The sequence below is a fragment of the Canis aureus genome, chromosome 6 (assembly GCF_053574225.1).
Source record: "Canis aureus isolate CA01 chromosome 6, VMU_Caureus_v.1.0, whole genome shotgun sequence".
Lineage (NCBI taxonomy): Eukaryota > Metazoa > Chordata > Mammalia > Carnivora > Canidae > Canis > Canis aureus.
In genome coordinates, this window is record NC_135616.1 from 65,876,847 (window position 1) to 65,901,169 (window position 24,323).

The 24,323-nt window shown below is 45.0% G+C and overlaps 1 protein-coding gene across 11 annotated transcripts in view; it reads right to left on the minus strand.

Moving 5' to 3' along the window:
* The window catches only part of CACNA1E (calcium voltage-gated channel subunit alpha1 E), a 381,746-nt gene that overhangs the window by 24,315 nt on the left and 333,108 nt on the right, over nucleotides 1-24,323 (minus strand). For 8 of the 11 annotated variants that reach the window (XM_077902057.1, XM_077902059.1, XM_077902054.1 and 5 more), the window contains 9 exons: nucleotides 23,561-23,762; nucleotides 22,591-22,755; nucleotides 21,811-21,921; nucleotides 18,093-18,176; nucleotides 17,020-17,145; nucleotides 14,022-14,087; nucleotides 10,033-10,124; nucleotides 9,281-9,446; nucleotides 4,608-4,735 (listed from right to left, as the gene is read on the minus strand). In XM_077902057.1, coding sequence (XP_077758183.1) covers nucleotides 4,608-4,735; nucleotides 9,281-9,446; nucleotides 10,033-10,124; nucleotides 14,022-14,087; nucleotides 17,020-17,145; nucleotides 18,093-18,176; nucleotides 21,811-21,921; nucleotides 22,591-22,755; nucleotides 23,561-23,762 — 1,140 coding nt within the window. Of the gene's footprint in view, nucleotides 1-1,333; nucleotides 1,431-4,607; nucleotides 4,736-9,280; nucleotides 9,447-10,032; nucleotides 10,125-14,021; nucleotides 14,088-17,019; nucleotides 17,146-18,092; nucleotides 18,177-21,810; nucleotides 21,922-22,590; nucleotides 22,756-23,560; nucleotides 23,763-24,323 lie in introns of all 11 variants that reach the window. The other 3 variants (XM_077902060.1, XM_077902055.1, XM_077902065.1) reach the window with 1 other exon arrangement.

The window sequence follows — 24,323 nt, forward strand, 5'->3', positions numbered from 1 at the left end:
GCAGCAGGAGGCGGCAACTTGCACTGAAACTGTGGTGGGCTGCTTTCCCGAGTCGGCCCGTTGCTTCCACCTGGCTCTGCGGGGAGGAGTGCTCTTTACTCTAGGCATGCCCCAAGGTGATGGCATGCTGGGGACAGAAGAAACCAAACCAGAAGGAGGAAGAGCATCTCGCATGCCATGCTGCCCTCCCGGCTCTCCCCACATGCGGCTGCAGGTTTCACCGGGGTGGAGTTTAAAGAGTCTCAGCAGAGGCAGCTGTTTGGCCTCCTGGGGGCCGGGATCACTGTGTCACCAACCCCCAAGCCAGCTCCTTCCCATTGCCATTGCCCGTGCAGGCATCTTCCTGGGCCTAAATCTTCTGCTGGCTGCCGGACCGTGCTACGCCCAGAGAGCCCACCCTTCCCTCCTGCAGCACCAGGAGAGGCTTCCTTCTCTAGCGGGCTTGGCCTTGGATGGAGGCTTGGCAGGGCCACTCCTCTTGAGCTCCCAGGGCCCGGAAGAGTTGAAGGGGCAAGGGGTCCTATGTGCTCCTGAACAACGTCCTTGGGCTCATAAATAAGCAGTGATGCGGCAGTTATGACAGACCCCTTCCTCCCCTCAGCAGTATATGGAGGATCCTAAGGGAAGAAATCTGCTTAGGAGCCCTCCGTCACCTACAAAGACCTTCCCAGACCCCCTGAGCTACTGCATTCTTCCACACGCCACCAAGGCTACCCCCTCTCGCCACTCTCACCTTTTGCTCTGATTCTTTATGGTTTCTCAGCTCCTTTCTATCCTCAAGATTTTACAATCTCTTCTGGCCAAACTACCCAGGAGCTGGAGGATGTGCAGGGATAGGGATGATGACTAGAATCACACTTTGCTACTTTACACATGGGAGGATGACACTATTTTTACCAAAAGGAGGCTCTCTGTTCTCCAGCGAAGGGAAACCAGTGAAGATGTCTACATTCTCTGGAGGACAGAGAGGTCCCTCTGGTGTAACCTACAGGTTAAGACGGAGTGGGGAGAGAGACAGAGTGTACATGTGTGTGTGTGTGTGTGTGTGTGTGTATAATACACACGTGACGGAGTGTGTGCATGTGCTGAAAAGTGAGAGAGGTCAAATCAGCCTTCTGTATTAAGTCCTTTCTTCTGCCTTCCCCCCTCCCCAAATGTGCCCTTCTTCCTTATGTAACAGCTGCTGGTTCTGGGAGGGTTTGGACCTCTTTAAACTCAAAGGAAAGCAACATGAAGGTTCCCTCATGTGGCGCAGTGGTGGTGGAGCAGAACGGAGAGGAGGGTTCGAAGTTGCACCCCACGGCCTGTCACGGCTGGGGACTGGGAGGCAAACCTTGCAAGCCACCCTGTAGGGGCAGTTCTCTCCCAGGCCCAGAGGCGGCGAGATCACCCGCACTAATTTGTACATATCCTTATACGGGATCCTGCCGCTGTAAAGGAAGCACAGGCAGGTTAATATAGGACACTCAGAACAGGGTGGGAAAGACATGACAGTTTAGCCATGATGTCGACGGCTGGAAGAGGAAGAGCAGCTTTTTTTTTTTCCTGGGACCTGGCAAGGTCAGGCCAGGAGAAACTGAGAACAGTAAGCATCAGACAACCATCTCCTTGCTGAACTGCACTGCCCCTGGTTCTCTAAGGATATCCGAGCCCGCCCAGGCCCAAAGGGACTGCCAAATGACCAGGAGCACCCCGAGACACCTATCTGGCCCATACTCAGCCAGCTGCAGAAAATGAGTGGTGGCTTGAGCCAGGCCTTGAAGAATGCAGCTTGATGGTTCACAAATGCCTCAGACAGCTGTTGAGAGCAGGTGCCAGGCTGCCATGGAGTGGACTGCCTGTGTGCTTTTCACAGACGCTGATGACAGTCAGTGGCTCAGACCTGCTTGTCGGGGGCAGTGGGAAGTCAGTATCTCTTTGCAGCCCAGGAGAGACATATTTCCCGTTGGGCTAGTTAGCAAGACGCAGAGTTAGCATAAGGGGATTTGCACAGGGCTTTGCTTCTCGTGGTGACAGACTGTTTCCGAGTTCAGCCTGGGCCAGCTCTGCTCACTTCAGTGGGAGCCTGCCCGGATCTGTGCTCAGAGAGCAGCCTGGGAGGGTCCCATGGATGGTCTTCCTCTGCCTCTGCTCCTGCCAGCCCCCAGGCAACCTGGTCTGATCCAGCCAGAATTCCAGGAACAACGTGAGCTCTTATCACCCTTCTATCACAAGGGCCTGCTAGTGAGTCCTGGCTTTCTGCAGGAAGGACAGAATCAGCAATTGATTCGTTTCCAGTGGCTAATGCATCTGCTCCATCAGAGACCAGAACAAGGAAGCCACATCCTGGTATGGACCATGGTTTCTACCTGAAATCATGTCCACCTCTGAGGATCCAGTCCTAGTCAGCAGCCATGTGAGGCTCCGCCCCAGCTTTATTCTTTCCAGTCTTTTCTTGATTTTGGTGTTAATTCCTCCTCTTTTTCTAAATAGCAGCTCATCGGTACTTCAAGTCTCTTGATTCTTGAGAGGAAGTTCATTTAATCATTTGTTCTTTGTTTCTTGAGATGGGATGTGGGTGGGTTCATGCTTCCTATAAGCTGGTGTTCTCTGCGTTCTGTATCAGTCTTCCTTTTGAAGACATTGGCTCACGTTTTCCTTGTTAGTTCCCCCCACCCCACCCTGCAGCTCAAAGAGAAAGCCAAAGAAACTCTAACCAGACTATTACGCTGTGAATTCTGAAGCAGGAGAGGTTCTCCTTTCTATTTTTGTTCATAGCTCTTAGATCTAAGTCTCATGATTTTTTTTAGTTCTCATGGAATCCTTTCTTCCCAGCAGCTGGAGTGAGTGGGGAGGAGCATGTTTAATGCACAAGTTTTTTGGGTCCCAAGATAACACGAAAGCACAGGAAGCTGGGGTTTCCGAAAGCCAAGGATGCCTGACTGAGGCTAGGTGAGCAATGAGCTCCTCTGCTAGGAGTTCTCCTCTCTTAGGCAAGGGAAGATGTCCCTTCTCAGGCTCCCTGTCTCATGGCCATCCTTGCTTTACAAACGAATGTTCCATAATTTCTAGTTGCTTTCCAGTATGGTAATTGTCACTTGTGACACCAGTTACATATATGATCTAATATAATCCACATGGCCACCCTTCAAGGTAGGCAGGGCATCATCATCATCATCAACATTTTACAGATGAGGAGGCTGAGTGTGGTTATGTGACTTGTGCAAGGCCACAGGGCTGATTTGATGCAGGCCCTGGCTATATTCCCTCTAACACACCGCCAGTGGCTTCCTAAGCAGCTATCTACTAAAAAGTAGGTCCAGAAAGTAAAAGCCATTGCACAGCCATGGCAACAGAAATGGATTTGGAGAACTCTGTGCTCTAAGTTGTTAATAATTACTGAGGGGAAGAGGAATTATGATTGACACTTCCAACACCTGACCCACATTCAACAGTGTCACAGGAGGGTAGATTTTAGGGAGTCTCAGATTATGCAGGGGCTCCAGGTGGAAGCAACGTGGGCCATTCCTGTGAAGGATGGCCTTTCTTGTAGTATTTTTAGAGGGGGACCAGAATGGGTAGATTGGTGAGATAAGGTCCTAAAACTAAAATGACATGGGATAGAAAAGTTCCTACGGAGTGAATGTGCCCAGAACGGTCACCCTGTCCTCAACCATGAAGGGCCAAAATGCTGCCTTCATACTCTAAAGCAGGGATCAACAAATTCTTTTCTGTCAACAGTCAGGTAATATTTTTGATTTTGAGGGTCACACTGTCTTTGTCACAACTATAGAACTCTGCCTTATAGTGTGAAAGCTGCCATAGATGATACATAAAAATGAGTGAGTATGGCTGTATTCTAATAAAGCTTTATTTACAAAAATAGGCAGTGGGCTATGTTTAGTCCTGAGGCTGTAGTTTGCCAATCCCTGCTCAAAAGCCCAAGAAGGCACATCACTGGAGAAATACTGGACCAGTGAAAGAAATCTGGGGAGGTTGTTCACATAAATTCCTGCCATTTAGTTCAATTCTATGCAATAAAAATCCTCAAGCATTTAAGGGATCATTTGGATGGATGACTTGCTTGTGTGTGTGTGTGTGTTTTTTTTTTTTTTTTTACATAATTTCAGAGTTATCTCAATAGTATCTTTTGAGAGGGATGAGAAATAAAATGCTATTGTCATAGACTGCGATGATCAGATGTTCAACTGGTCCAGAAAACCCTTGTCATCCCACCCCGACTCCCCTCTCCGGTGATTCAAAGGAGCCCACTAACCACTGAAAGGGAAAGAGGAAAAAAAAAAAAAGAAAAGTAAAAGATTACTGGAAGGTCCTCTGGCAACCGAACCCAACCATTCTGAGGTACAGACTGTGTGATGAGATTGGCAAAGAAAAGGAAAGCCTGTCACAGAAGGAATGAGAGAGGAAGCGAAGATAAAGAAGCTACATTTTTGGTGACTGGCCTGATACCAGAGCCAATCTGAGGGCTTGGGCTCTTCCACAGGCCATGACTCAGAGGAATCTCCTCTCCTTCTGTCACAGGCAGGCATCCAGTTCCAACCCCTTCCTTGGGAACTCCAGAAGCCCTCGACACAGGCTCCCCGGGGATGGCCAAGAGGCCTACGCACCATGCAGCTCGGTCGTACTCTGCCCAGACGCGGACAAACTCATCCAAGTGGTGGGGCCCTAAGATGGAGGAGTCCCGAGTCAGGTACTCGAAGTTGTCCATGATGACGGCCACAAACAAGTTGAGCATCTGGAGGGCAAGGCGGGGAAGAGGAGTTAGGGGAAACCTAACACAGTAAAACAGCTTCAAGGTAAACCAAGAATTCAAAAGTGTGTGAGGATGAAGTTCCTAACTAAAGCACTGTTGATCTTGCTCAATGCAACATGTTTTCATTATAATTTCCACACATTTCATTGTGGAAGCCGCACTCTTCAATGCCACTTTATATTTGCAAAGAACTCCACAAAAAGAGTCATTTTGTTAGCTGTTCGATTAATGTGTTTTTGCAGCAGAGGAAGCAGCAACAGCGACAACATTCTCAAAGTCAAGGCCTGACACCCACCCTCCCTTCCTTCCTTCCACCCCCGCCCCTTACTCCACAAAAGGAGCCAACAAAAGAACTGGTAAGACATCTGAGAGCTCATCGCATGGCTTACTGTTTGATGACTTGGAAGCTGTTCGTGCCCCTAAGTGGCTTCTAAAACCCTGTTTTCTCACTTATTTATTCAACAACAGTTCTTGTGCACCCACTGTGTTATAGAGATCCAGGTGCTACGGAGAGGAAATAAGAAAGCTGTTGTCCAGAGATACATTCCTGTGCCAAGCTCCTTGCTTAAAACACAGCAGGCAGGGTGCCTGGGTGGCTCAGTAGTTGAGTGTCTGCCTTTGGCTCAAGTCATGATCCCAGGGTCCTGGGATCAAGCCCTGTGTCAAGCTCCTTATGGGGAGCCTGTTCTCCTTCTGCCTGCATCTCTGCTTCTCTCTGTGTGTCTCATGAATAAACACATAAAATCTTTAAACAAAACAAACAACAACAAACCACAGCAGGCCTTCACTACATATTGTTACTTGAATATTCTTAAAGTCTTACTTAGTATTTAGCAGAGACTGTGATGTATCAGGAACATACAAATGCTACATTTTTTTTTTAAGAGCCATGAAAGAAGTGTCCCCAGGTTTCACTGGGATCAGAAAAGAGTTTGGATGTGAATTTCATGTAATTTCCAGTTCATGAAATAGTATCCACCTTTTGGGTTTTTTTTCCTTAGCCATTTAAGAATGTAAAAACCTTTGGTAGCTCAGGGGCCATACAAAAAGAGGTGGCACACTGGATTTGGCCCATAGGCTTTAGTTTGCCCATTTCTGGTCTAAATTATGAGGACACAACAGAATCCCCCAAAAGGGTTTCAACTAGGAGAGAGACTAAGGTTTGTTTCATCCAGAAAGAACCCTTGGCAGCAGTCTGCGGAGCTCCTGGACCAAGCCAGCGGCAGGATAGCAGTGTTGATAGGAATGGAAACTTAAAGGGTGTGGAATGGACAGAACTTGAGTACAGTGAACAGCATTGTGTTCTTGCTTCCTGGCTGCCTCGTCCTCATTTATTGTATATCTGGTCTCTTGAAGACCCCACCCTCTGCCTATTCCCAGTTAACATGGTTCAGTGGGTGTCACACGTGACCCAGGCATCAGCCAGTCAGTCACTGACCTGTTCTCTGGGCCACAGTGATTGGTGATCCAATCAGGGCCAATAAAATGGTACTGAACCTTCTGGGTGATAGACTCGTTCTTCCCTGTCAGTCTTCAGTGTGTGAGGATTGGGGTTTAGAAATGCTGTTACAATCATCCTGGAGACACAGGCTGGGGGTGTTTGAGCAAAGAGCTCATGTGGAGGAGCCTGGAAGAAGAGATCCATAAATAGAGAAAGAAACCTGCTTGAGGGATGCCTGGGTGGTTGAGTGTCTGCCTTTGGCTCAGGGTGTGATCCCGGGGTCCTGGAATCGAGTCCCACATCAGGCTCCCCCAATGGAACCTGCTTCTCCCTCTGCCTGTGCCTGTGCCTGTCTCTCTCTGTGTCTCTCATGCATAAATAAATAAAATCTTAAAAACAAACAAACTTACTTGAGCCTCTCCTGCCCTAGGACTCTACATGTATATGTGCCTATAAAATCCCTTTCTGCTTAGGCCAGATGGAGCTGGGCCTTCTGTCACTCATGAGTGAAAGAAGCCTGACTAAGAGAGACAATGGTGGAGGGGGTGAGAGAGTAGGCTCTCTGTTGGTTCCTAGGTGGATGGAGGTGCCAGATATGCAGACAGCATACAAGGAGAAAGTCTGGAGACAGGGCGTGGTTGGAGTCTTCTCCTCAGAGAGTCTTTACTGAGAGACTGCTGCTTGCATCCTAACAACCCATCTTATGATGCCCTCCTGCCTACCTGCCTTCCTCTGTCCCAATGTCTAGGATATAAGAGGATTCCTGGAGGTCTAGCCCTTGGAGGTGATGTCTGGGGATGCTAACCACTCTGTAGAGCCACCATAAAAGGCCTGTATTGCCTTCACCCAGACTTTCCTGGCATGTGACGGAAATAAACACCTCTCTTGGTTAAGCCACTGTTATTCGGGGACTTCTGTCTCATGCTGCTGAACCTAATCCTAGCATGGGCTGGCCTTTCTTTCTGTCACTGAGATTGGAGGCACAGTGAATATATTCAATCACTGCCTGGGTTATAAAGGGGTTTCCACATATCCACACATGTTTTACACTCCTTTTAAAGTACTTATTAGTAATGTTAACAAAAACTGTTAGCATAATCACTGCTTTACATTTGTACAGTCTTCTACAGTGTGCTGTGCACACTCAACCCTATTATTTGTTACAATGCTGCTCTAACCTTGTGAGGCGGACTTAATTACCATTGGGCCTTCGAGGACACAAGTGCTTCCTAGACATATTTGTATTCTTAGCTCCAAGAGCACAGCCTGAACATCACAGTGTATCAGTAAATCTTTCCAGAGTGGTTGGCTGGAGTGAAGAAGCTGTGTGACTTGCCCAAGGTCACAAAGTCAATCTCATGTAGAGCTGAGATTTGAAAGCAGATCATCTCGTACTGAATATAGCCTCTTTAAAAATAACATTAATGTGAATTATGCAGCACCCTCTATCTCAAAATTCTCAAAGTACCTTTATAGTCTCTAATTAATTTTCCAGTTATATCTTTGGTTTCTTTTTAAATATTTATTATTAAACACTCACACTGTGTAGGATAAAACTGAGCTATCCACATGCCCTTCTTTTTTTTTTTAATTTTTATTTATTTATGATAGTCACACAGAGAGAGAGAGAGAGAGAGAGAGAGAGAGGCAGAGACACAGGCAGAGGGAGAAGCAGGCTCCATGCACCGGGAGCCTGACGTGGGATTCGATCCCAGGTCTCCAGGATCGCGCCCTGGGCCAAAGGCAGGCGCCAAACCGCTGCGCCACCCAGGGATCCCCTCCACATGCCCTTCTATGTGCTCCTCCATATCACCCTACAACAACCCCATCAACAAGCACTGATACCCCTATGTGCCTTCCTCCCTTTGACTCTGGTTGACAGAGAGACTGCTCACAGTTTTACCCTTGTGCCTCTGAGATGCTGCTTTGTGTTCTTTTTTTCATTGAAAAACCTTTCACACCCACAAGAAGGGAATGTATTAGAACACATGTACCCACTCACCATGCAAATAATACCCTTATTATCAAGTCATTTTTCCTCTCGTTTACAGAAGTTACAAAAGGGAAAGTGTTTTGACCATGCTAGGATAGCAGCAAAGCCAAGACCACAATGTAGGCTAACCACGTCTTCAGTTGACTCACTCCCTGCTAGGTTAACCTGCTGGCCACCCTCGAAAGTCTGCCTGCAAGCCACTCTTGAGAGCTTTTCCACACCAGAGAACTGGACACATGGCAAATCCCTCATGATCACTTTAGAGAGGCAGAAATGCCTGGGCAGGGCATAACTCATCACGGCTGTGAAGTTAACCACTTTTCAGTGGCACTGCTTTAGTTTTAGATCTTTGTACAGCCAGTGACATTAGCAGTGAAGCCAAGCTGAGGGATGTCAGGGTAGCCAGAGACACCAGATCGACGCTTTAATTGATCTAGTGGCACCTTGTTTATGATTGCACGGGGTAGAGATTTCTGGATGCCAGGGCACTGATTCATGCTTTCTCCCAAGGAAAGAATTAAGGCACTTAGGGCTTCTCACTATTTTATAAGTGGGTGTCCTACACATATGTCACTCAATATTTACAAATGCCCAAAGCAATCATTTCCTTTCATGTCTGTCAAGCTGGCCAACTGTCATCAAACATAGTGACATAAGAGAGACCGCATCTCTGACACTATATTGTCACTGCTCTACTCTTATTAATCCTATCACTTTACCTTTTCTGAGGCACCTTTTCTCAACCATTTGAAAGTCTCCCGAAAGAGAGAGAAGATATTCTTAGCCCTACCTGTAAGATAAAATACTTGAGGTACTGAGAAGAGAGATTTACTCTGGGTCACAACAGATTCAACACGAGGCTCAATAATTTATTCCCTAAACTCCACTCCACTTGTCATTCCTTCTCACAGCAATCCTTCCCTAGAGGCAACAAAAACTGTTCAGTGGCAGCCACGGGCAGTCACTCACCCAGGAGTCTGCTAAGCATCCGCCTTCAAGAGTTCCCTGGAGGTCGGGGTGGTGAAGGGGAGGGAAAGAGGAAGGGGGATAAAGTAGGCTGCATCTCCAGCCAAAGAACACAGGGTTTGCTCACCAAGAAAGAGCAGAAGAAGATGAAGGAGACAAAGTAAACATAGGCCAGATCGGTGCCACAGCGCTCATTCTCGTTCTGCCCCGATGGCGCAGTGGTGTCGGGCTCGCAGCCTTTCTCCCCGAGGCACGACAGCATTATCTCCTGCCAGGCCTCTCCCGTGGCACTCCTGAGCCCCAAAGACATTTTGGTTAGTAGTAGCCGGTCTGCACATCTCATGCTCTTTCTGGCCCTTCTTCCCAGCTGGCCCAGCCCTTTCAATCCTCTGTGACCAGTTAGTCTCCCGCTGGTGCTCTCCATCCTAGGGATGGAATGTGCCAAGGAGGTCTCTCTCAGGCTCTGCCACCTACCCCGCTGCTGCTCTGTTCTTTCTGGAGTCTCTGCCAACAGTGGTGGAGACAGTGGTGGGGCTCCCTACGGCCCCACGTGAACTGGCCCTCCAGGGTTTCCACCCATGCTACCTGGAATTTGATGTGCAGGAAATCGCCCTTGCTTTCCCCACTCAGAGTCCTGGCGCACATGCTCTAAACTTGCAATTTACAAATCACTGCCGAGTCAGAGATGCTGAGGAAACTTCCTGTTGTCATCAGAGCAGGTTTTCAGAGGCATTGCCTCCCCCCGCCCCTACCTCTACTCTAAGGTATGTCCTAACAGGAGCAAAGCAAGTGGAATAGAGACAAACAGGAGGGAAAGACAGACTAATTCTGTCCCCCTGGACAAGAGAGCTCCAGCTCCAGTGGTATGCATCCAGGTACCTGAAGAGTAACATGAGGGACCCAAAGAAACTCCGGAAGTTGTTGTGCCGGTTGATGTGACTCTCCTCATCTAATTTTATGTTTCCAAATACCTTGAAAAGAAAAATGACAAAAAACAACAACAACAACAAACAAACAAAGAGCATTACTGAGCTGTGTGATGTGCCCTGCACATGAATATTAGATGTGCCTCCATCTACGCGGGTTGGCCCATCTGTACACATGGCCCTTCCCCATGGCCTGATCCTGACGCAGATGACTCAGACCCACACAGGCTGGTGGATCCCATGCTCCCGGCCTGATATGAACAAGGAGTTACATTCTCCAGGGCAGCAAAAGGTACCAAGGACCATAGTAGGCAAGAGCTTTTTGAAGTCACGCCTGGTTGTAGTTCCTCTCACACCTAATTTGGTCTTTTTATTTCCATGGTACCTGTCACCATGGTATTCCAGCAGTCTGTCAAAGACATACTTCTTATAATAGAAGTATAAGGAAGGAACTACCCCCTCTCTTTCTGTCTCAGGTAGTAATGATGGGAGCACCCATATTTGCAGAAGATGTGATTTACGGCTTGGGTAGATGCTACCCTGGAAGTTGCAAGCTGTTTGGGTCAGAGAGGGGCATTTCGATCTTCCCTGGATAAATTTCTATCCAAAGTAAAAATTCAGAAGGTCAGTACATCTATAATCCAGAGTCCATGAGATTGAAGGCACATAAAGTCCAGGCCAATAGGATGAAGAAAGTCAGGATAACTGGATACTTAGAAAAGGAGAAAGAAAATGACTGAGCAGATCTGGCTAAGGAATGAGTAGTAAACTCAGCAGATTAGTAAAATCTGCTGTTGGTTGTAGAGCTGGGAATGTGGTCACCATGCAAATGTGTGTGAAAAAAGAGGGAAAACTCAGAGATACTTGTCCACAGATGGTGAATAATATTGAATTCTTAAGCCCTAAGACTCTTCAGATGAGAAGGGCATCCTTCCACATGCACACTCCTCCGAACCATGCTTCAGGTTTCAGGATCTAGTCTCACAAGTGAATGTTGGTACAACTGAAGGCCTGTGGGGTACTGTCCCAGCCATCTGAGACAATTTCCAGCCTATATATAACATCCTTTGGTTTATCTAATATATGCTAAATGGAACACATTTTTCCCCCTAACAGTTTTTAGAATGTGCAATTGAGGAACAATTTCTGCCCCCAGCTATTTTGCTCAAATAACTCCCACTGACACCTGCTTTGGGAATTTGTTCTCAACACTGTTTTTCAAAACCCAAATACTACTTGTCTCTCAGGGAGAACGGAAATGGCAAGTGAGGCAGCACTGGGGAAGAAGGGAAGGCGGAAGAGAAGAAGGTGGAAGGTCCACAAATAGACAAATAGTAGTGCTGAAAATGTCCCAATTACATTTAGTTCCAGGCACTCCAGGAGGAAACTGTCATACATCCTTGTCGATCTTCACATCACTGGCTCTCCTTTTCACTCTCTTAGTTCAGCATCCATGACTTATCCCCCATTCTTCACAACCACACACCTTACAGTGGTGGTTTTTTCTATGACAGTCCTGAAGCCATCATTAAGTATCCTTGTTATTATTTTCTCAAACACCTTATCCAGTAATTAACTAGTTGGAAGGCATGCATCTAACAGTTAAAGACACTGAAGCTGTTTTGAATCTACTCTAATTTTTAAGCCAAAAATATATAAATGTAGATTTATTGTGAAGGCAGCCTTTAATTTTTTTTTTTTTTTTTTAGCTTTTCACTTGAAACCAAATTTCCTACACCCAAAGGGCATGAGAGAAAGGTTACCAAGACCTACCAGAAAAGTTAATGGCAGTATAAGCTTAAATCTACTTTCACTTGGCATCACAGAACTTTGGAACATAAAAGAACCTGTGAAGGCATTTGTCTAACTCCTCTCCTGTACTAGTGAGGGTGTTAAGGCCCAGAGAGGGTCAGTGACTTGACCAAGTTTGCACAGCTGGTTGGTGGAGAAGCTGAGGCTGAAAGCCTCACCTCCTAAAGATCTGGCCCCAGGACTCTTCCCCATACCCAGCAAGTTACTCCTGCCTTCCATCTTCAGATTCCTCTGCAAAGCTCTCTTCTTCCAAGATGCCTGTGAAAGTTCAGAATAATGGTTCTTCCCATAGGTTCATCCTGCTCCTATTTATGTATTTCCTGCCTCTATGTCTTTCTGTTTGGGTGGATCCCTCTGTTTTGATATGACTTATACCAGATACAATTTCTCTAGTCACCAGCTAGGTATCTGCAATGTGCTTGAGGTGGGGTCTCTAACATGGACCAGAAGGAAGATGGCCACCTAAAGGCAAGTCACAGTGGGAAAACCATTTGTGTACCTGTGTAATGGAAATAGTGCTCTTATTCTTTGGAAAGAAGTCTAAGGGCAATAAAATATTAGGCATTGCAGTTACTGTAAAAATCACAATTTCATAACTGAACAGCTCCCACGTCCCACTAAAGGGTCACATAAATACTGGTATTTGCTTGTTGGTGGGAGGAGAGAACAGGCGGTAAAGTAAGAATATGGGCTGTGGAGCAGACAAAGCTAAATTTAAATCTCAACTCTCCCATTACTGAGACCTTGAGCAGGTTATAAGTTACTTAACTATGCTAAGTATCAATGGAGTCAATCAAACCTACCCATAAATATTTTCTCATCACTCCTGAATATGTTAGTCATGTATTGTGTGCATGCCTGCAGGTAGAGAGGAAGGATAGGGGTAAGAGCATACGTCAGTTCATAGAAGGCACATCCAGGAATTCAAGTAATGGTGAACAGCCTTATCATTATCCCCAATATCAATAACAGTCTAGTGCTAAAGATGGTGTTACTCTAGTTTATTTTGATTGAAGATGAAAAGGAGGTAAGAGCTATTTTAAGCATGAGCAAAAATTAATTAATTTGGTATTTGGCTGTTCAAGAACATTTATGTTCTAGAATCAAATACTTGAGAGTTAGAAGGGCCTTAAGAGACATCATCAAGCCAATCATAAAATTCAGTAGGGATTCCACTTACAACGCAGACCTGACACCATCATGACATCTCTCCTGAAATATCCTCATTGAGGGAGAATTCACTACTTCTCAACCAAGTCTCACACTCTTGACATTTGACATTCTGTTGTTTTTTTGGAGAACAAAAATCTCTCCGGTAATGGGGTTAGAAGATGAATAAAATTAAAAAGTGCATGCAAGAGAGAGGAGCAAAAGAAGAGACATTTCAGAGATGCTCTGGAAAAAGGCTGCTGACACAGCAAGACTGGGAGATGTGCACAGTGGCTCCAGATGGCAGGTACTATTGAGAAGACAGCTGGCAATCCAAAGGCGGCCAGACTGCCTGACTGCAGGAGACTGCCACTTGGCTGAATTTCCATGCTGAGGTTTAGTCTTAACATCTCCAAGTCAGAAAGCTAGCCTCCCAGAGACAAGCAGACAATCCAGTATTTCTTACTGGAGATAGGTTCATGGGATGAGCTGCTGGCTATTTCCAGGAGTCCACTTGCCACAAATGACAGTCACTTTAGAAAGGTCTTATGGCCTCTTCCACTTGCTGGACCTCTGGCTACCTGCATCACCTGATCCACCTCTCAACTCTGAAACTGGAAAAGATGTAACCCACGAGAACTGTCCAGGAAGCTGCCTGGCCCTTTGAGAAGAATCAGCAGGAACATGGCCCTTGGGTATCCCTAGGAGTAGGCAGGCTACTAGGAACTCTGGGAGTTGTTCCCAGTGGTAGGTCTTGGGGCATAAATCTCAGCTACTCAAGCCTTAAGTCAGACACATTTTGTGTTGCTGTATGCAAGAGAATAACCATCTGACTTTGTTTTAGGTCTAGCTCAAAAATTGGAGATCCTGAGAAATGGATCATCATGAGCCTCACCTTCCATCTTGCATGCTCAGGCTGGTAAGCCAGTGACAATCTGGGCAACAACTGTCCCCCACCAGGCCCCTGATACATGAGCTCACCTGCATCCCAATGATGGCATAGATGAAGAAAAGCATGGCAATCAAAAGGCAGACGTAGGGGAGGGCCTGGAAGGAAAGCAGAGACAGGACCATGAATTCAAAGGCAGATAGCTCCCAGGCTCCACAACCCAGTCATAGGCAGTACTGGAACTCTAGCCCTGAGGCTGATTTAAATGGAGGGCTGGGACTGTCTATGCCCTGGGGCTGTGCTGTTTTATAGTGCCATACTTTTGCAGATGTTCATTTCCTCTGATAGATATGTTAGCTGTTGCCCATAGAGAGGCCTGTCATTTACCTTATTTCATCAAGAATACTCACTCACCCAGAAGTGTGGCCCAGATCTCCAAGGAGAGCTGGGGAAATTTCCTGGGCTTGGGATCCATCCCACTTTGCATTGCAGAATATTAATAATCCGGGCAGTTGTGAGACAAACTACATAGTAAGCACCTAGCTTTGGCTCCCAGATCCCTGTATTACCCCTTCCCACTCCCTCACTCAACGCCAAGCCTGGAATGGAGAATCTGGGAGCAAAGATAGAGTCTCAGTTGTTGATCAGTTTGTAGAAGGCACATTCATCTTCTGACAAAACATCTTTCTCCATGCTTCAGCCTCCTGACACTTCATTATGCATCATGCAAAATTCCAAAAAGCCCTTCAAGTGGTAGCCACTGTACACCCCTGTCATGAAGCCACGCGGCCCAAAATTCCATATAGTGCAAGCTAACTGCCATTCTGGGATGATAACATTTCAATTACAGAGGCAATGGGGCAAGAGAAGGAGATGTAAGGAAGGGAACTGCCCTCTGGCTGGGGGAGGATGTAGGGCAATTTGGTTTGGGGGTCAGGGTGGGCTGGTGTGATCTCAGTGTTGACATGGAAGCCTCTTTCTACCATCCAGTAAGCTCTCTGGAAGACAGCGCAACTAAGAATCTCCACTCTATCTTGCCTGTGTGCAGCGCGAATCCCAGGAGATCAATTGAAGGCTTTCCGACTACTGGGGCAGGGCTTATCAACAGAGCCAACTAAATGAGGAGCCTTGGGAGACTTTTACAACTTGAATAAAGGATAAAATTAAAATGCAACTCAAAGTTGCCAGGAGAATCCCCTCCCCAGTAAAGTGCTGACTCCCAAGATCTGTGAAGAGGAATGGCTGCATTTCAAGGGGCCGTGTGAAGATTCCATCTGCTGATAGAAGAGGGAAGAGAGACAGGTTTCTCATCCCTTGACGTGCGTTACCTTCTACCACCTTCTGCTTACTTCCTGCCCCTATTCTACCTTCTACACTCCAACATCTCTAGTCCCTAGTTCATCTCTCTCTACCCTCAGTTTCTGGGAAAAGATTAAAGATTCATTCTAATCTCCTTTCTTTCTTTTTTTTTTTTTCATTCTGATCTCCTTTCTTATCATATTATAAATTCTAACTCAAAATAAGGAAAAATCAGGAAGAACGAAGTAAGGGTCAATGGTGGAGAACTGGGGGCTACACTCACAACTGGCAGGGGGTGGCTTGGGCAGGCCATGGCAGTGCAGTTTATACCATGAGGCTCCCTGCTATGTATTTGTAGAGGCAGCCTTTGTTAAGCTGACTTTAAGAAAACAATTTCTATCTTGTGTCCTGGGACTGCTCCAAAAAGGAAACACCTATCCATCATGGTGTCACCTGGAGGCAGATTCACCTTGCCTTCACTGTTCTATATTCACTGCAATAAGCCAACCATTTGGCCATCAATTTTTGACATGTTTTTCTTTGCCCTCAATAGTATGCAGTTTCACAAAGAACTGGTGAGAATGATAACATGACAGGCTGACACATATTTCTTGAGAGCCTAACTGTAACTTGTATGGAAGGTCTCTAGCAAAAAGGTTTTAAGAATATCTTGTGTATCAGATTCTAAATCCAAATTCACCTGAGACTCAGTAAATTCTTACTAAGGTTTGAGATTTCTCCTCTGTCATGTAGCTTTGGCAAAATTCTTTTCATTGAGGTGAAGCCTCTGTGGGAGTTATGACACCAGACAATTACTCTGGATATGATAAAAATGTCAAGGTTGCTTGCAGGAGCCTGAACATTCTTACAACTGGTCTCACATATCAAACCTGTAGGACCTCAATGGAGAATAAGTCAGTAGTGGTGGTGTGGAGTGAACGTTTTTGCAAATGATGAGAAACCATTGAATTTACTGGCTGACCCTCCAGTTCAGTTAAAATACATAAATAATTAAAGTAAAGGAGGCAGTTTGGTAAATTCATGATTTCTCATCTTTGAATCAATGTCATCAAATTTATTTTTAAAACACATTCACTGAACATATTTTTTTTAATAAAAGGAAAACTAGTAGGCATTTGAACAACACTTAGACCCCCAAAACTTTAAAAACAAACTATGATATCTACTAGAGCCTGAACACATTTAAATATGTTTGGAAAACTTGCTTTATAGGAAGTCTCTGTCATTAAAGTGGGTTTCATGTATCTTTTAAACTAGTTTTTCTTACACGTATACCTCTGTAAGGCCACACCAGACTATTCAAAGAAGCTCACTACATTAACCTTGCCCAAATATCCTATCAGATTGTAGGACAGAGAGGTGACCATTAGCATGCCATACATTCAGTGGTTTAGGAAACACACACTGACAAAGACAAGAATGGGATTGTATGAATCATCTTGCAATCAAACACAACTCAATGAGCCCTTTGAAAAACTGTTAATTGTTACTGTGAAATAAAGCCATCGGCAGGCCCGTGAAAATGCAGATGAATGACTCCCTGTATCTGGCTCTATACATGGATGGGATTGCTTGGAGCATTTTGGAATATCTAGAGAGGGAGCACACCTCATCAATGAAGCCCTGGCCTCAATGAACAGAGAAAATAACTGAGTTACAAAGTGGAGGTATTTTTCTAGAATGAGATTATATGCAGTTAGACACAGGCTGTGTAATGACACTGTGTGGCCTGGCTGAGCTCCGATGAGAGGAGGGGCTGGTGCCACGTACCTTAAAGGACTGCACGAAGGTCCAGAGTAAAATACGGATGGTGTAGCCCTGCCGCAGAAGCTTGATGAGGCGGGCGGCACGGAAGAGCTTCAGAAAGCTCATGTTGAAACCACTGGTGTTTACCAGCTGGTGGGCCAAAAGGAAGCTTATAATTAGTGACATTATGGCCATTCAGAAAAAAGCCAACCACTAGTATTTGCATATTTATCCCTCATTTGGATCATAAAATTAGACACAGGTTCTGTCTTGTGTTTTCAATCCCATCTCCAACTGATGGGCCAGTGAGGACCATCTCTCTAAGCCTTCCCAGGCCTGCCCTCTATTCCCAGGTAGAAGCGGATGGGTAGTACCTCAGAAGAGTATCCTGTGTATATTAGACAAAACCAGCCTCTCTAGTCTTTTAAGGGGCCCTAGTGGTCCTAACTGCACTTAGATGCCACAGAGGTGACTAAATAATCCCTCTGGCACATGCAATGGCTATGCCAACATTCATGAGAACTACAATGAGGTCTCCAAGTCTTTTCTAGGATAAATAATTTTAGGGAAACAGTTTAGGTCTAACAACTTTGAGGGCAATGATAATATACCTCTTTTGTATCTCCTAAAGAACCTAGCAGAACACTGTGCACACAAGCCCTTTTTTGGGACTGTCTGTTGCCCTTGCCCCATTAGGTGGCCACTATATGAGTCATGCAAATGAAACAAAAACCTTCCATGAGATCCAGTAACACTCCAATGTTTGCAGCTCCGGAGTGAAGAAATGTGCTCCCTATACTTAGAAGCTATGCATCTGGTTTGATGAGTTAAAAATAGACTGTATGGGGCACCTGGGTGGCTCCGTCCATTGAGTGTCTGCTTTTGGCTCAGGTCATGATCCCAGGGTCTTGGGATGGAGCCCAGCATTGGGATCCCTGTTCAGCAGGGAGTCTGCTTCTCCCTCTCCCCCACTCCCCTCTGCTTGTGCCCTTTCTCTCTCAACTAAATAATCTTATAAGAAATGAACTGTATGTACACAGGATTTTTTTTTAACCAAGGCCAAACTTAAAGACAAGGATGTACATAGAGCCACTCACCTTGCTGTCTGTCAGTATGATTTCTGTGATACTGCCAATCACAGTGATGAAGTCAAAGATGTTCCAGGTGTCTCGAAAGTAGTTCTGCCATGCGAATTCAGTCATGGAAGCACCAGAAAAAAGGAGGAAAAGAAAAAGAAATGGAGAAAAGACATCTTTCATTACATGTTTGTCACTTGGAATTATAACTCATCAATTCACATACAAGGTCATTCTAACTTTGGCTTTAGTTTCTGATTTCTAGCCAGAAATACTACTTTTTCTTTACTGATTTGGGAATCAATCTTATCACTACATGAAAACCTTATTTTTGAAGCTGTCACTAAAAACCTACATAACAAAAAATATGTAAGAAAGAGATTCATGGCCAAGAACATTATAAAGTCCAAAAAAGGAAAGATCATCATCACCTACAAGGCAATAAAATTATGTACAATATTACTCTAAAGTTTTCTACAATTTCTAAATTATCTGTATTATATCATGTGACCCTATAAATATACAGTTCTGACCTTCAACTATTAATAAAATTCACAGAGATGTCTTAAGTTAGAGATGTGCCAAAAATCTTCTCTTAACTACATAGGGCAATAGGATGAATGGACTTCATCCTTCCTCTCTTTCTCTGCACTGTTACACCTTTTGAGTAATAAAATGAGTGGGCTGAAGGAGACAGAGGAGACATAAAGGACCTGGAAAATGCACCAACCATGTAACACTCTGCTTAACAGAGAGAGTAGGCAGGCTCTGCTCCCAACTGCAGCGCTCAGGTGAACACAAACCCTGGACCATATTCCTTAAAAGAAACAGGACACTTGGGTTTCCAAGGTAACTGGCTTGTCCTTGGGCAGCACCTCCCATAAGAGACTCACAGAGCACTGCTGAAGTCAACCCCCAACCCTCACAATGAGCATTAGTGAATTTTACAATATGTGCCAGATAAGGGCTAGGCTCTTGGTGTTCTTTCATTTGTTTCTCACATGGATCCTATAGGTAGGTCATGATCAATACCCTATGTTCATAAAATACTCAGTGGTGGGTTTGGCAAGAAGGGTGGGCAGATACATGCAATAGTGAAAGGAAAGGAGTAAAGTGAGAGCAAAGCTACCTTTTTAAATTTTTATTTTATTTTATTTTATTTTATTTTTGAAAGAGAGAGAGAGAGGGAGTGGGGAGGAAGGGCAGAGGGAGATGGAGAGAGATAATCTCAAGCAGACTTCCTGTTGAGTGTGGAGCCCGACATGGGGCTCAATGTCATGAACCTGTATGTTGAGCCAAAATCAAGAGTTGGATGCTTAACCAACTGAGCCACCCAGGTGCCCCACAAAGCTATGTTTAATGACCACCTATTCAGGACCAGAGTCTTAGAGATCTTGGGTACATTGCCTAACTGAGTACACACAACAAACAGTGTCTAAGGTAATAATAAGGCAGCTACTGTGATCCTCATTTTGAATGACAAAACTAAGGCTTAGAGAGGCTTGTCTGATTCCAAAGTCAGTGGTCCCTACTGAGCATGCAGAGAAACAGGGCACACATCCTCAAAAACTCACTCTCCATGAAGAATATCTACTTCCTCAAGAATGGAACCAAGTCGAGTTTCTGAGTTTCTCGGTTCTCAGGCTCTCCTAGTCCCAATCTGGGCTAGGCTTCTTAATTCTTGGACAGGCCCCCATTCAGTAGAGAGAACACGAATCTAGGTCTTAAAGGACAGGAGCTCTGGATTCTGGTTGAAGGGGCTTTACAATACAATATGGTTTAGAACAGCACAGTATAATAGTGTAGACTGGATTACCGTGGAGAGGCTGTGGGTTTCGAGTCAGATTAGACCAGAATCCGAATGCTGGGTCTGCCTCTTAGTAACCTTGAGCAAAATACTGAATCATCTTGAGCCCTAGCCCATCCATAAAAGAAACTGGTCATGTCTACCTAAATAGAGCTATTATGAAGCTAAAATGAGTAATATATAAAGAGTTTGGTACTTAATATGGCAACCAATGTTCATTCTCTCCCGCTTTTTTCCTTCTTCCTTTTTTATTCCCACCCTACTTTCCATTTCTACTGCCTTTTATTTTGTCATCTTTAAAACGCTATACAACTTTACTGAACTTCAATTTCCTCATTTAAATTGACAACATCAACAATGATAATGATGGCACATGCCATGTGTATTTCAGAGTCATTGAGAAGATCTAACAAAATAGTATACGTTAGGATATTCTGAAAACCTTGAGTGCCATATTAATGCAAAGACTGATTTGGGAATAGTGGTGTCTTTCATAGTGTGAAAATGCCTCTAGACCTTGAATGAAAAAGGAGGTGAGGGTGGGAAGGAGGCAGGCTTTGGGGCCGAGTCTAGTTAAGCTTGTAAGTATGTATTCAGCATTCACCCTAATTAACGCACAGTTGGGGACTTAAGTCACAGACAATGTCAACAGCATATGCAAGTAATCAAGATGCATAAAAAAAACTTTCCCTGTTGTGGCGCCACAGCGTCTCCCTCCTCCCTTGCTCTGCTCACCCTGCTTAGGGCTTTATTATAAAGGCATCTTTGTTGGTGGTGTTTCTTTTTACTTTTTTATTTCCCCAAGTCTCAAAATACTCAAAGGGGAGTCAAGCAAACAACAATACAGCCACCTGCAACGGGTTCTCTTCAACTCCCTTCCCCAAACCATCAAGTTAATGACTTTTCAAAGAACCATTAGACCAAAAGCAACCCCCACAATCAACAGTCAAAATTATCAAGCCCAGCCCAGAGTCCCAGCTAAAGCTGCTACCAGACAAATCCTTATTCGAATAATAAGCAAAGTTTCTTTTCCTGCGGGGAAAACCACATACACACATAATTTGAAATGGTAGCTCACACACTAAATAAGTGTGAAACAGCTGTCAAGTGGGTTTATCTGCATCCCACTGATCTCACTGTAAACGCTGAAACAGGGAGGGGGGTGGCAGAGAGGATTATTTTGTTTATAGGACACTGAAGCAAAGGGCTAGGTTTGTTTAACACTGTTGAGAGAAGATGCAAGGATGTGCCAAGCAATTATAATTAATAGTTGAAGAGAAGTAAAAAACTCAACAAGAAAAATTCATCCCTACTCTCCTCAAACCTAATTCCAGTATACCTACCTACCAACCTACCTTTCTTTCCCTTTCTCTCTCTCTCTCACACACACACTTTAAAAGTCATCAGCCTTTGTAAGCTTAAGTAATAAACATTTATTTTTGTTAGCAGAAATTATGCTTCATGTAACTAATGTGAGGAGGGCAATTAAAATCTAACATCTGCTATGTTTGAGGTGACGAGGGACAGATACTTTCCCATTTGAATTATAAGATCTTATACCTTTTACCAGTAAATAAACATTCAAGGCTTCTTATTCCAATCTTTTGTTTTGCTCCCTATCAACAGATAAATTGCAGTTCTAGTAAGACCCAATGACTGTCACCTTCGACCGCTGACAGAACCTGACCAGAGTCGATGGCTGTGTGAGTATGGAGTAGGGGATCTGGTTTCCTTGCCCCTTCTCCTAATGCCCTCATGCATCATCTTGTCTCTGTGGCAGTTTATTGGGCAGTGGAAATAGGCCCACAATTAGGTCAGGTGTGCAAACCATTTCTGGAATAGCAGTAACCACTCCCCTTCCAACAAAGGCTGGGAATGCACCCAAAAGGAAGGGAAGACAAGTGTGATGCTGGGATAAATGCCATGACATACCAAGAAGCCAAAAGCGATGATCTTTAGGACACATTCCAGGGAAAACACCATGGTGAAGGCAATATTCAGGTACTTCAGGGCCAGTTCATAGGTACAGGGAGCAGAGTAGTACTGCCAAGAAGAGAAAAAAGGAGAAAAAGAATCAAACCCTTAAGGTGTGGGGGGGTATTCCACGTCACAGAGGCTGGCCATCTTTCATCCCTGTCCTGAGGGATACTGGTATGGGATGTAGGAGGTGAGACACACATCAAATGCCGAAGAAGAGATCTATATTACCCATGATGCAGAACGAAACAGAATAGAGGAAAACAGAGACCATGCCCTGCTGTGGCTACTTATTAGCAAACAGCCAGTCTTCCAATCTAGCGATGAAGGTGGGTGGGGAAGAAATATTTTTGAGAGCTGATTATGTTACCATTTATTATTAAATAAGATCAAACCTCTTCCAACACTCCTTCAGAATCCCATGATCATCTAGACCTCCTGACATTTCCACTCCTGTCTGAATCTGTCTGCCATCAGCACCTTGAGTCCTGGGAGCTACAGGACTGCTACTCTATGTCTCACTGCATTTTGCCCAAAGGCCCAGAGGCTGGGCTGCTGAATGGGACAAGATCAAAAAGAGATTCCACAGTGGAAAGGATAAGGAGGGCAAGGAGGCATGAGACTCGAACACTGGAGTGTCTGTCTGGTGTCTCAAGTGCACAAGCCATTGCCCTGTGAGGGACCAGGTCCCAAGGTTCAGTCTGCTGAATGCCTCCCCAGCCACCACCATCTCACCTTCATCATCAGCACGACGGTGTTCAGGGCGATCATGGCCATGATGGTGTACTCAAAGGACGGAGACACCACGAAGTGCCAGACGCGGTACTGGAAGGTGTGCCTGTTCTGTGGCATGTAGCGGGTGAGAGGTTTGGCACTGATGGCGAAGTCAATGCACGCCCTCTGAAGGAAAGTCACAGCTATTAGCTCAAGTTCCCTAAGCCTTGCACATTGGCAGGCTTTCTGTTAGGCGGCTAGAAGAATGGGACAGTGTATGAAAACAAGGGGAGGGCTGGAAAAACAGAAGGAAAAATGGCAGCAAGAATTATGTGGACAAAACTACATGTGTGAAGTCACTTTAAGTGAATACACAGAACTGGGATGTCACATGGGATGTGGACTTAATGGTTATCAGCAATGTCCTTTACACAGTCTGTGGCTGAGATGATTAGGCAGGAAGCCTTACCTGCTGCCCTCGGTTAGAAGTAAAATTTATCTCCCTACGCATCCCCATAGCACTTTATTTGCATTTCTCTCATAGTCTCAAACAGTTTCTAGTTCCATTCCATTACAAAAATAATGAACCCTACAATGTGCCAGAACTCTGCTTATTACTAGAAAAGCAACAATAAGCAAGGCATATCCTCTGTCCTTACAGCACATACATGCCACAGAGGGACACAGCCAGGTAAGCAAATGTCTTAATGTTGTAATTTTGGTACACATCTTTTACTGCCACTTCTAGACTATTCGCTGCATAGAGGTAGGGACATCTTAACCCTTCCAGTTCTCTGTGCCTTATGCCTAGGTCTTAAAAGAGCAGATATTTAAAAAAATGTTTATTTAATGACTGAATAATTGATTTTTCTCATCTTCTGTCATTTTTAATAAAGTTAAGAAAATTCAGTCTTTCTTCCTACCACTGGTGTTCCAAGTGTCCTTTCTAGAGTCCCTGCAGTTGCATGCTCTAGACCACTTGTATTTTTACCTCGTTCTTCTCCAGGCTGCATTCCTCCATCATCTTGTCCCCTTGTTCCTGGAAGGTGATGATGATCAGAGCCACAAAGATATTGACAAAGAAGAAAGGGAAGACCACAAAGTAGACCACATAGAAGATGGACATCTCCATGCGGTTGCTGCGGCTTGGTCCTCGGTCTTCCTCTGTCACATCGACAGAATGCTGTAAGACTCTGTAGGGACAGAATGAAGGGCACGGATAGTAGATGGCAATCCTGGCAGTGGCTGTGACTTAAGGCTTTGTCAGGAGATGTGCCACCTATTATATTTTCTTATGACTTCCTTGACTTTGAATATCCACCATAATTTCTAGGGTCCAAGTTGATGAGGATCTACTCATCCCCAAACCACAGCGCTTTCTAGGCCGTGTCCCATCATACAGCCAACAGCTAAGCAATAAGAATGACATTATTTTATATCTTCGGTTGTCATATTCAAAACCAAGAGACTCCTGGATATCTGTTTGGCATTTTGCCAACTACAGTATGCTGCCACCAGAAAGTGGGGTCTTAATAATTGCCTAGTCTCTGAAAAATTAGCCACCAGCAGCCTAAGAAACTGCATTCTAGGGGTGCCTGGGTAGCTCACTTGGTTAAGCATCCAACTCTTGACTTTGGCTCAGGTTGTGATCTCAGGGTCATGAGACTAAGCCCCACATTGGACTCCACCCTGGGCATAGAGCCTGCTTAAGATTCTTTGTCCTCTCCCCCACTCACATTCTCTCTCTCTCAAAA